General features: G+C 41.1%; 1 protein-coding gene across 2 annotated transcripts in view; it reads left to right on the top strand.

The window, feature by feature from the left end:
• Positions 1-10,459, top strand: part of DCDC2 (doublecortin domain containing 2) — a 461,910-nt gene extending 451,451 nt beyond the window's left edge. For both annotated transcript variants that reach the window (XM_069218772.1, XM_069218774.1), the window contains one exon: positions 6,085-10,459. In XM_069218772.1, the coding sequence (XP_069074873.1) occupies positions 6,085-6,159 (75 nt within the window). In that variant the 3' untranslated portion in view covers positions 6,160-10,459. The remainder of the gene's footprint in view (positions 1-6,084) is intronic.
• Positions 10,460-13,677: the final 3,218 nt, after the last annotated feature.

Raw genomic sequence — 13,677 nt, 5'->3', positions numbered from 1 at the left:
GAGTAAAAACAAAGAAAAATAAACATATTTCTCTTTGTTGTGCCTCCCCTGGGAGGCTTAAGATTTTGACGCATTCCCAGGTTTACAATACCTTGTAAATCTGGGAATGCACCAAAACCCATGGGAAAACTCACTGTAACGTCCATGGAATGCCTCCCTTACGCAGTGTGTGGCAGTGCAGCAACTTGATATGCAACTTGATATGCGTATATACCATATATACAATGCCATGAAAAGCCACACAAAGTGGCTTTGCATGGCCTTACAGATACAGATTTGCACAATGCACCATCAGTGTGTTAAAAAAGCGGCACACGGGGCTTGTAAATAAGCCCCATTGTGTTTTGTGCCATTAATAATCCCTTTGAGATATGGGATTCTCTGGATTCGTTACGGGAGGGCTTCATCACCAAGGTGAACAATTAACATGAGAGGAACAGCCCTTTCGTGTAACCCTCCCTACCTTCCAGCTGTCTGAAATGGTTCAGTCTGTTCTCACCCTCGCAATAGTGTATGAGTACAACAACTTGATCCAGTATGAAGTGTGCCCTGATGTTTGTGTGTCTCAAGTTGGCATAAATGCATCTGCCTTTTTTTATGTTGAAGGACTTAATGGCCCACTGATGTCGGATTCTGAAAGAATAAATGTCTATAGTAATTGACAAATTTTGTATGAAGGTCATTTTGTGTGTGTTTAATACTGCCATCTATGGGCCCGAGTCACAAAGGTAAACTTAGACTTTTGTTCTAAACTTAGATCTGCCCTGAGTGTGGACATAAAGATAGTACTCGTAAATGCCCTAGGTAAATTCCCAAAGTCGTAAACTTAGACTTTTGGTCTAAGTTTAGACAAGAAGTGCAAGTTTACTTTTGTGAATTGAGTCCTATGTTTTTTACTGCTGTCACCTGCTGTCATTCAGCGGCATTAGCTGAAGGGCTAGCAAGCAACCCAGTTTTATACTTCCACATACATCCTCATTTGGAATTGCAGTGGTTTAGTCAGTTTGAGCCTAGAGTTGACACAGGTGTAGTACATTAGTGTACAACCCTTACACTATAGCACATTGTTGTTTGTGCTAGTCCTGTTTTACATATGTATGTAACCATTCGAGCCATCAGACTCCAAGCCCACTTTATGGCATTGAAACCATTCACCATAGCAGTATACCTCCCATCGACTTTGAACTCAGTTATCCACCCGAAATTCCCCAGTGTTCATGTATCCAACAAATATGAACTCAACAAACAGAAAATAATGATTTATCAATACTACTGCTAGAGTTTAAAGAGAGAAAAGGGACTGACATTTCCTCTTACAGAAGGTGCACTCATCCCAGCACCTTGAGCCTCTTTATATGTGTTCAGATAGCACTGATACTATTCTGGTGTCACCAGGTTCCAGAGGATCAATGGCTTAGAGCAAACCAATGCCTTAAGAGGGTAGAAGTAGATGCCCAATATGCAGCCCCCTCAATGTTAGATGATTTTGTCAGTGGTCATCGGAATAATATAGGGCTTTCTAGTTCAGTTGAGTGTCCTGACTCTGTGTCAGGCATCCCAGTGCTTTTTAAATTGCTCTTTCCCAACCCATCTTGCGGGTCTTTACTATATCTATCAATCACCTTGCCTATGACTTTGAGGCCTGATTGCCAGAGCATTTTCTTAACTTACAGATATGAATCCTGCTGATTTTGCTCAGCCATGATATAGTCCACACAGATATGTATAGGAGCATTCTCAAATTACACTGCTGCTTGCTTGTTGCTATATATGATCATGACCCATGTATTTCAGTAGCTGTGCTATGACTCACTGGTGCCCTGTAGACCCCTTTCACTGCCACAAATATGGACAACCTTTCAGTTGTCACAGTATAGAAAGGCAACTCTGCAAGATGAGCTCCATCTATGATCCTTCTGCACTTCCCAATAGTCCCACAATGCAGATGTTTTGTGTCATGGTCTGGTTTTGCTTTCTTTGGCTGTATATTAGAGATATTTCACTCTTTCCTCCAGTTCCAGCATTCTTTTATGAACACAAACTACTTAGAGTGCAGTTGTTTCTGCTGGATTCCCTTGGACACAGGTCTATTGTCTGTTCTGTCAATTGGTATTGCTCAGACCTCAATAGATTAACCTCCGTCACCACTGTGTCAATTTTACTTCGCATTGCAGCTCTGGTGTCTTGGATGGTTTAAAGTATGCTATTGAAATTACCTTCATCATTCACATCATTCAAAGATGTGGCTCCATCTGCTTGTATCTCTAGTTAATCTATGCAAGAGATTCCATGTTTGGTCATTGGCGATATCTTCAGTTTCAGTGATTAACCCTCTGATTCGCCATTTCTGATACCAGTCCTACAAGAGGGAATGAACAGTGTCCGGAGGAAACATGTCAAGATAATTGTTCCAATTCTGTGACATGGTTGCTCAGTTACAGTTGGAAATAGTGCAGACATGTGCAGATGAGCACACTAAACACCGCTTGTCTGCAGCCAACAGCTGCTCCTTCCTTGTCTACATCTTTAATTCTAGCACAGCCTCACTCCCTATGCCACTAGGGAGAAAAGAGTCAGATTATGGGCGGATCACCTAGAGGCAACATAAAGTTCCATGCTCAATGGACTATCTCTGGTGTTATAGTGAGGCTTCTGCACCACATAAACTTATTGATTTCTCTTCTGGGGAGTTGTATCACTGAGAGTTCACAAGTGTTTTTCACCTTGACAGACATGGGTGACTAAGGTGCAACAGCCAATCATTGGCAATTTACAAAGCTGACCAACTGGTCCGAAGAGTGTCTTCTCTGTCCCACTGCATAGCATCTTCTTGTGGGTAGTACTGGTGGCACAGGCACAAACAAATGTAGGCTAGGGCACTGTTTCCTCCAGTATGGCCACATTGTCCCTGCCAATGAGGTGCCATGATTTGGAGATCAAACCAATATTATCTCCATGCCTTTGCCCAATGATGCATTGTATGATAACCGTGCCATCTCCGGTGACACTTTCTGGTGCTCTGCTGGTTCATCGACAGAGAAGCTCTTCCCTAATTTCAATAAGAAGTAAGGCCATCATGGGAGCCATTGTGAGAGCCAGCGTGGGTAATGTCTTTTACTCAATCAGTGCTGGCCACGACCCATCCTATTAGAGAATAAATTGTATCACAAATTACATCCTGTTTTGCAAACCAATCAGTATGCAGTTTCTGCATTCCTGGTTTGTAGATGTATAAGTACATCAAGCCCTTTGTTGTTGTTCTTCTCTCATCTGCTGTAAGCTTCCTCCCTTCCACTTTGCATGTTACAATACTTGTCCCTTTCCTTCATTGAAAAAATAAATAAAAAAAACACATGCTTTACTCTCACCTAGCATTTCTGCTGGTGTTTAGTGCAGTGTGTACGTAGGCTGTCCTGGGGAACTACCTCTATTCTCCAGTTTTGAGATACCATTCTTCATTAATGGAATGAACTGTTATTGGCTGGCTCCGTCGTTTTTTTGGAATTGATGATGACATATATTGCAATGCTAGTATCGTTCAGGGTGTGCCTAGCCATGTGTTATCACACACCTTTTCTAAAACCTCTCTCTCTGCGACCCTTTAACTGCACACAAGTGACTGTTAATTCTATGCAGTTCCCCTGCTCCGCACTTTCCTACAGCAATAGGTTGCTTATGTAACTTGATAGGTAATGTGACAATATCACTTGCACATTGTGTACCCTCCAGCACACGCCCTTGAGGTGTGGGTCAGTAACAGCAACTACCCCTCCTTCTGGAACTGTCCTTATGATGTACGAATTACACAACTGCCAAGAAAGTCATAGAGGTCATGCTGCCTTAAAAATGTATAAAATGCTGTACACTGCCAAGAGAATTTCCGCTGCCCCCTTCAGAAAAGCTAGTCTGAATACTTCTAACATTCAGGATATCCCCCACTGATGATAGAAGACAAACATTTGTGCCAACATGGTAAAGGCAAACTTATCCCATCACTATCTTAAACCAAATTCTCTATGTAGCGCACTTGTTATACTGGATACCAATGAAATATTTTAGATTAGGCGTGCCTGACTCAGTCTCTTGTTGGCCCTTTAAAGTGTCCCCTGGACACATGTTCTTCATGTGCGAATGTTTGACCCTATACTGGAAGATGATTAACAGCCAACTCAGTAGGATTTTTACACAAATGTTACTGAAGACTTTGGTCCTGAACTAAAAAAAGTGGCGCTGCACCCAGTGCAGCGCAACTTTTCTTGCGCTCCTTAGCAGCCCCCTAACGCCACCATCTGTGCACCGTATCTAAGATACGGTGCACCATGGCGGTAGTTAGGGAACTAGCGTCAAATTTTTTCATACTAGTTTGGAGCTTTGCAGGATTAGCATAAAAAAAGTTTACGCTAATCCTGCAAAACCCATTGAGGCCTTTGTAAACAATGGTGTGCCTCCTTTTAATACCTGCTCTGAGCAGGCGTTAAAAGTGCTGAAAAAAATTACGCAAAGAAATCTCTATTTCAGGCCCTCTAATGGGGGAGCATCCCCATTTGCATACATTATGCCTGGTGCAGGCATAGTGTAGCAGAAAGGGTTATAAAGTGGCACAATGCATGCATTCAGCAACTTTGTAAATTTGGCACAGTGATTTGGGCCTTGTTGGGACACGTTAGTGTAAAAGAAATACCTTTAATGTGGCACAGGGAGGCGCTAACGGCTCTTAAATCTGCCCCTTTGCCTTGTAATATTGGGTCTATCTGCCTCCATATCTACACCAGATCTGCATGATATAGATCCAAGACTCCTTGACCACCTACTTACCATCGTCTTAAAGTTATTCTCCTTTGACTGCAAATCTTTGAATCATATTTCATACCATACCTGGTGGGCTTGGGTCATATGTCTCAGAAGCTCACAGACAGACCTATTGAAATCCCCTGAGATTTCATCTCACAAATAATTTGGACTGCACTAGGAACCTTTTTGAAACTGTCTACAGCTCCTGATCCATCAGATTGTCTCTAATCTGTGTTGCCTACTGTCAAATAAATCGAACCCAAACACTGACCACATAATTTCCCTGTCATTCGCTCACTGTCTTTTCTCTTTCTGCTAGCTCCTGCTGATACGGGTCCCCTTTTTGGTAAATTATGTTCAGTGATTGCCACTTTATTTTCAAGTACTAATGAGTATATTTTCTGTAATCCACAATCACACCATGATGCTTCCTATCAGAAGGGTTTACTATACTGTGATTTAGCAGCAATTGGCCTATCACAGGTACACCATCTGTTTACAAGAATTTATATTTGTGATAGACTGTATTAACCGTGTAATTTCTGGAAAACCAAAAAATCTTCTAATAACAAAAAAGAATGAGACAGTTGCCACTACGTGCAAAGGTTCGACGTTTAAACTTCAATATCACACTCTGTCTCAGACAGTACTGGGCCTCACCTGCTCCTACAGGACTAGCCAGGCCCACCTTAACACTTTCATACACACACCAATGTGAAAATGCCTTCTGGTCAAATTGTCTGCTTTATGATGTTACCTGTTGGCAATCCTTCTTCAAATGATCCACGTTCTCCAGTCCTTCAGAAGCTGCTTGCCTGAAAACTGGTCTTCAAAAACCTTTACTTTTTGGTGAAATTTTGATGTTTAAACCTGATGGTCTCCAGTATAAGAATCCATAACATAGTCTGACTCTCTAGAACAACTTTTGTACATGGCCAGTGATACACAACAGGGACTACAGATCTCTGCTTCATCTACCACTGTCCTGAATGTCAGTGTCCTGACTCCCAGAACATTCTGAACAAACCACACATCATCAATTTCCACCACAGTTCTTCATAACATTCACGCTTCCAGGAAGACACTCAGACATGCCCACATACATATCCATAAAGGTCATACCCACAAAGCACTTATTAACTAAGATATCAACCTGTGCACTCCTCAGCATCATAGTAATAGTCTTGATAGGCAAAAAAGCTTGTTGTAAAAACATTTCTGATCATTTCAATAATTTCAATTACTATTGTTGACAATATAGAAATATTAAAGATGTGTATTTTTTCTAAACAGGCAGAAGAAGATGAGCAAAGAGGAACATCATCAAAACTGGAGGAAAGCCCCCGAGATGGTGGAAAAAATGACTAAGTAGCCGTGGCTTAGAAATAACCAGGAAACTGACAATCAGGAAAAAAACGCTTGCTATACTTGAAGTTTTAGGTCCTATACAGCTGATATTGTGTGAGTGGATAGTATGTAAAGATGTGGCCGCATATACTACCTAGAGAGTTTAAAAAATAAGACTCTTATACAATTGAACTACAACATTAGATAAAGGCTGGTTACCCCAAATTAAATACATACTGAATCGTTTCTACAATTTTAAGGAGCTGTGAGATTGAAGAAGCATGAAGATAATTTGCTACTGCTGTATCAATGTAATAATATGTGTTTTATTCTATCTACTGTACTGTAGTAGATGAGAGAGGCAGACAAGAATTCTGAAAGATTTGTGTATGCTCATCTAGGCAAACAGCCTGGTTACTGTAGTACCGCTCCATTGACACTGGTGCAGTACACTACTGTGCTTTACTTACACTGCTGTACATTATCTTGAACTATGTGTGATGATTTGGCCTATGCATATTTACGACCAAATGGTTAATTTTTACATTGTTAACATGTAAACAAAATCTTAACTGCCACCACCTTTTTAAGGGCCCCTATGGAGCAACATTGGCTTCAAGTCTTGAATAAAAATGGATCTACATTGTTGTCCAGGTGACATTATAATTAATAACATAGAATCTGAATGCTTAGAAGCCAAACTCCTCCCTTTCGATGCTAAAATATCATATCAATTAAAACATGTAATTGAAAATCCTGTGTAAACACTCTAAAGAGGTTTCTGCAAAATCATTCTGAGTTTCAAATAATAGGCAGCTTTGCACTTGGCTCTGTAGAACTATGGAAGCTTGTGATATTTGCCTAAATGGAAATTTTAGCCAACCAGTTGTACTAGATCATGATTTTCAATTATATTATTATTCTTATTTTTTTAAGGAAGGTTAAAACCCTGCTCGGCACAATACAAAATCAATGAGCAAAGATTTGGATAGAAAACAAGGGTCACTTGGTCACACAATTTGCCTGTGTCAATCAGTCTTTTAAATTAGTGATGCTGTAGTAGTAGAAACAAAGGCACCAATGGTAGGAAAATCAAGACAAGCTCCAAGCAGCCACAAACGAGTTATGCTGTCCAGTGGTCTTGTACTCTCTTTGTTCACTCCTACTGATTCATGCCTTTCATTATCCTTCACAGCCTTTGTGTTGTCAGCCTACAAGTAGCAGCTGCAACCTTATTTCAAGACAACACCCGTACTCAGCTACTTGTTCTGGCTGGGCACATTAACATGGGTTCCTTGTCGAAAGTGCACATTTTGTGTAAAGTATCCCCCCCCTCCAATTTGCGTTTGAACATAAATTCTTCTAGGATGACTGCAATCGAAGTCCTTTCTTGTTTATCCTCAAAGATATTCCTTAGAGAGATATGGATAGAATTCCCATGTTGAAATATTGTAGCATTATATCACGGCACATAATTGTCATGTTATTTCCTATACTAATGAAGGTAAACAAAACAAAATACTTAGCAATTAAAATATCATCTACAGAAGTTTAAAAAAAGAAAATCCACGCAAGGGGTCACTATGACAATATTACTTACCTAAAGCACCATCCATGCCTAGAAGTTTAATTGTACTTTTTTTTTATATTTCGATACAATGCACAAGTGGACCGAAGAAGTATCTTCCTGCTTGAAAAAATCTATCAAATCCCTAAGTAAACTTGATTTGAGATGATATTTTGTTTACAGAAATCAGTTTTGACAGCAGGAAAATTTACATCGGAGGAACAGTTAAACTGTGTGTACATCTAAACCAGACAGCCTTTATTGGGATTCATTTCTCAACAGTAACAAAGATGGAGCAGGGAAGCTTTATTAAAGCGATTTAGAGGCAAAATTTAAGGAAAGTGTCGCTATTTCCAATGCAGTGGCACTTTTCTTGCACCCGTTAGCGCCCCCCTAATACCACCATGTGTTCTCCGTAAGTCGCACCATGGCGGTAGTTAGGGAACTAGCGTCAACATTTTTGATGCTAGTTTGGTTGCTTTGCAGGATTCGCATCAAAAATATTGACGCTAATCCTGCAAAGTACATTAAGGCCCACTGTAAATAAAGATGTGCCTTCTTTTAATGCCAGCTCTGCACAGGTGTTAAAAATGCAACAAAAAATGGTTTAAAGAGTTGTTTTAGATTCGGTCCCCTAACCTAATGGGGGAACGCCCCCTTGCATACATTATGCCTGGTGCAAGGGGTTACAAAGTGCTTCAGTGCATGCATTGGGCCACTTGTAAATATGGTGCAGCGATTTTAGCCTTGTTGGGCCACAAATGACGCTAATGTGGTGCAAGGAGGTGCTAGTCCCTCCTAAATCTGGTCCTTAGTTTTTTAACTCAAATTTCATCTCACATATGCATTGTTTGTTAAGTGTGCGCACTAGCATAGGGTTCCTTAGTAAAGTTACTCCATCCCAACAGGAACAAGTTGGAGGCATTAGCGCACTCACAACCCAAAACTTGTGAACATGTATCTCACTTTTATGATCTGGGTACAGTAGGGACTATTACTTACGTTCACGAGTTACTGATCAGTTTATACATACATAGATTTTTTCCACTGACGATTCTACAGGATGTCTATTGATTCAAATAGCCTCATTAATTTTAAAAGGTTAGTTCTCGTTTACAATATGAAGTAATGCGGTACTTGCTAAGCAGGCTATTGGTCCCCCCACTCATGTCCTAGATACCATTACATTTTCTCATGCAAGTAACCGGCCATCATTGTCTGATCAACATGTTTCCGTCTGACTGCGCACACCTTGCTGCCGTGAGATACAGTGTCAGGCATGCAGTCTAGTGATGGTCTTGACTTCTTCCATATCATTGAGGGAGGGACATGCCACTACAGGTGCAGCATTTATCTACCTCCTCCCAAATTTGTATCCAGGACTGTCGCTATTCTATCAGCACCGGTACCTGATGACCTGGAGTTTAACAAATATATATGATATTTCGATCTCTTGATATAGTTGAGTGATCTTCTCAGCACTTTACTATAAGAAAATCATTTTCTAAGAACTGTGTAAATAATGCTTACTCCTTGAGTATTGTGTAAGGAAAAAGCGTTCAGGAGTTCACTGTTCGAAACTGTTTCCTAACCTCAGGGTAGTTTTTGGTTTTGTTTCTGCTTCTGCCAATCAGATTTATTTTATTTAATTCTCATTCCCTTTCTGTATGACAATACTGCTTACAACTCATTCAGTGTTTAATGAATTTTGTACATCTGGTCGTTGCTGTAGTGTGACCCATGTGATTTTTAAATGCCTGTGATATATATCATTACCTGCCTTGTAGCTTCCTTCTACAGTTTTATTTTGCAGTCCTAAAACCCAAAGCTATGATGTTTGGTTTTGTTATCCCGTGAATAGTACATAACGTTGTTTTACTTTGAAAGCATTGTTCTGTGAGGAATGTAACGAACAAAAGCCGGTTCTCCACTGCAGCAAGGTAGTACCAGTTGTGTAAAAAAATGCTATATATTTTTTAAACAAAAAGGTTTAAAAGGTCATGCTCCTTATGCTGTATAAGCAAGATACATCTGTATAGCGTGCGTAAGGGATACCTTTACAACAAACCACAAAATGTTAACATTGTACTATTTGGTATGAAGAAAACACTAATGGACTTTGCTCAGCTGTTATGAATGCTACAAGCAAGGAAAAACCTACATTCTTTTTGGAATATACAAATGTATGTGTATTATTAAGCAGCGTATTTGAATGTAAAAAACTACGAGTGTTCCACCTATTTTACTAACTAATCACTGCAATATTTACAAACATTTATATTTATAACTCCAATAATTGCAATTACGTATTGTCAGCATCTGTGCTTTGTTAATGTTCTTAAACTCCATAAATTAGAGATTTTCAGTCTCTAGAAAACAAAGTTAAAAGAAAAGGAACTAGCAGCCTTCAAAATGTATTTTAATCTACTTCAGGCAGGAAAAACATATAGAGACACATTACCCGCTGCATGACTATTGTTTATACTACTGTGTACAAGAATCAGTAGCCTCACCTAGTAATTCCTGAATGGATGCTTTTTGGAAAGGGGTAGCAAAATAAGCGGAGGAACGCCCAGGGATATATTCACAAACACTCTAACTGTGTATTAATTTATTTTTCTAAGGCAGTCATTTAATACCAATGTACTTTGCAAAGCAGGATATGCATATAACAAAATGTATTTTACAAATAGTCTTATGTTATAATTATAAAATGATAATATTTTTATTTATTTGTAAAAATAAATGTTTATTCCCCTTATTGAGTTTCATGTGTGAATTAATCCGTCATTGCCTGTGGGTTTTTGTGCATTATAGAGATGATATATTTAGTATTTGAGGAAAATGTTCCTGTTGGAAAGAATACCAAACGAAAGAACTATCATTATAAGTGAAGAGGGTGGACCTCAGTCTTCATTTCGAAACATCTGGAATTCCTGCAGAGAACTCAAATATTTTCCCAAGTAGACAATAATCCATTTAGAATAAAACACACACACACAACATTGACACATGTCTTCATGAACATCAAACTTTGTATGTTTGGAAGCAATGGCGTAACAAAGTCCCCCACTTCCCCCCACATAGCTTCAGAAGGCACCCCTCAACACAGTACCCTGGCCTGAAAGCTGTTGAGTGAGTCCGAAGGTGGGCCTCTTCATGTACTTTGCAGCAGGCCCCCTTAAGTTCTGTGACGCCACTGTTTTAATACTGCTGGATTGTGATATGACTTAACTTTCATCTGTTCTTAATGTTTACGAGACATTAAAGGAACCCAAAATTACTTTGAAAGAGGATAAGTCTGCAGCTAAAAGGAGCCCCAGAAGGTGTTTTAACAGCATTCTCTTGTTGTAATGACGCTAAAATGCATAGAGAGCAAATCTTAATTTAGGCTATCTTGACTCTCACCACCTCACAACTAAAATTGTTATGTGATCTTTGACCAAGACAATATTACAAGGAATGACTACCGACCTATAAATGAGTCATAAAAGAGTAATATGATTTAAAATAACATAAAAGTTAGGAAAGGAGATGAATGGTAATTTTAATTAACAACCATAAATTAACTAGAAGGCTGGTATGGTATCCAAATGAGGGTTGTGGCCATGAAATCCATGCAGCACAGATTCCATAGATTAGGAACACAGTCATCCATATCTATTTGCAGTACCATCATATACCCAAGTAACGTTATCAAATTATAACCCCAATCCCTAATGATCAAATCCGTTCTTAATTGCTCTATTCAGACTCAAAAGCACTGGCGTGACCTCAAGTGAACAAGTGCAGCCACAAATGTCAAATCATAGACACAAATGTACCAGCACAATCATCATAAGCTCAATGAAAGCCTCAAAGCTGAAAATGAAGCCATCATATGCTCCGGAATAGCCTCTGAAGCACAGGTGCAATGTAAACTGTTGGAGCATAAGAACTGTATGCACATGCACAAATATCAAAAGCCACATTTATCAAGCTGCATGCAGCGCAGCAAGCCACCTTGCTGGGCTTCTTGAAAGGGAAAGGGCAACAGTGCGCTGGATTTAGCATTATAAAGTGCATTTCTATCCTATCCTTGTGCTGGCGCACTTTTGGCTGCCTAGCTTCTTGCAGGCAGGATTGTTTTCCTGCAGGAAGGGACATTTTCCTGCAGAAAAACTATTCTCAGAGGCATTTTGTTCTTTCTGTGTGTACTACAGACAATCTTCCCCAAAATTATAACACCACGGGGCTTTTTCAAGAGCACCTATGGTCATATTTATACTCTGTTTGTGCCGGATTTGCGTCGTTTTTTTTTACGCAAATTCGACGCAAAACGAACTCCATATTTATACTTTGGCGTTAGATGCATCTAGCGCCAAAGTTCATGGAGTTTGTGTCATTTTTTTGCGTGGACACCTTCCTTGCGTTAATGATATGCAAGGTAGGCGTTCCCGTCTAAAAAATGACTCCGAGGCATGTGCGCGGTATTTATACTCCCGGGCAAAACTGACGCCCGGGAGTGGGCGGGTCAAAAAAAATGATGTCCAGCCGCTTTTGCGTCATTTTTTTGTGCCTGGTCAGGGCAGGCGTTAATGGACCTGTGGGCTCGGAAGGAGCCCAGAGGTGCCCTCCCATGCCCCCAGGGACACCCCCTGCCACCCTTGCCCACCCCAGGAGGACGCCCAAGGATGGAGGGACCCACCCCTGGGACATTAAGGTAAGTGCTGGTAAGATTAAAAAAAAAATAATAATTTGTGGCATAGGGGGCCTGATTTGTGCCCCCCTACATGTCACTATGCCCAATGACCATGCCCAGGGGACATAAGTCCCCTGGGCATGGCCATTGGGCAAGGGGGCATGACTCCTGTCTTTGCTAAGACAGGAGTCATTTCAATGGGGGTTGGGAGTAAAAAAATAATGGCGCAAATCGGGATGAGGCGAATATTTTGCCTCAGCCTGACTTGCCCCATTTTTTGGCACCCAAGCTCCATTTTCCCCTACGTCGGCGCTGCCTGGTGTAAGTCATTTTTTTTCACGCACACCTGGCAGCTCCGCCGGCTAACGCCCGGGAGCGGGCGGGTCAAAAAAAATGACGTCCAGCCGCTTTTGCGTCATTTTTTTGTGCCTGGTCAGGGCAGGCGTCAATGGACCTGTGGGCTCGGAAGGAGCCCAGAGGTGCCCTCCCATGCCCCCAGGGACACCCCCTGCCACCCTTGCCCACCCCAGGAGGACGCCCAAGGATGGAGGGACCCACCCCTGGGACATTAAGGTAAGTGCTGGTAAGTTTTTTTTTTTTTTTTTTTTTTTTGTGGCATAGGGGGCCTGATTTGTGCCCCCCTACATGTCACTATGCCCAATGACCATGCCCAGGGGACATAAGTCCCCTGGGCATGGCCATTGGGCAAGGGGGCATGACTCCTGTCTTTGCTAAGACAGGAGTCATTTCAATGGGGGTTGGGAGTCAAAAAAAATGGCGCAAATCGGGTTGAGGCGAATATTTTGCCTCTGCCTGACTTGCCCCATTTTTTGGCGCCCAAGCTCCATTTTCCCCTGCGCCGGCGCTGCCTGGTGTAAGTCATTTTTTTTCACGCACACCAGGCAGCTCCGCCGGCTAACGTCATTGAATAAATACGGCGCCCGCATGGCGCTTCAGAATGGCGTTAGCCGGCGTTAACTTTTTTGACGCACAACTGCGTTGGCGCAGTTGTGCGTCGAAAAGTATAAATATGGCCCCTAGTGCCTCCTTGCACCACATTAGCATAACTTTTTTTACGCTAATGTGGCCCAATGAGATCAAAATCGCAGCTCCAAAATTACAAAGTGGTGCAATGCATGCATTGCACCACTTTTGTAACCCTTTGTGCTACATTATGTCTGCGCCAGGCATAAAGTATACACAAAGGGGGCGTTCCCCCGTTAGAGAGGCCGAAAAAAATGGCGCAAAGAAATCTAACAAATTTCTTTGCGTCATTTTTTTCGGCACTTTT

Source organism: Pleurodeles waltl, chromosome 2_1 (assembly GCF_031143425.1).
Source record: "Pleurodeles waltl isolate 20211129_DDA chromosome 2_1, aPleWal1.hap1.20221129, whole genome shotgun sequence".
In the NCBI taxonomy this organism is placed as follows: Eukaryota; Metazoa; Chordata; class Amphibia; order Caudata; family Salamandridae; genus Pleurodeles; species Pleurodeles waltl.
The sequence above is the reverse complement of the archived record's forward strand: the minus strand, read 5'-3'. Positions and strand labels throughout refer to the sequence as shown.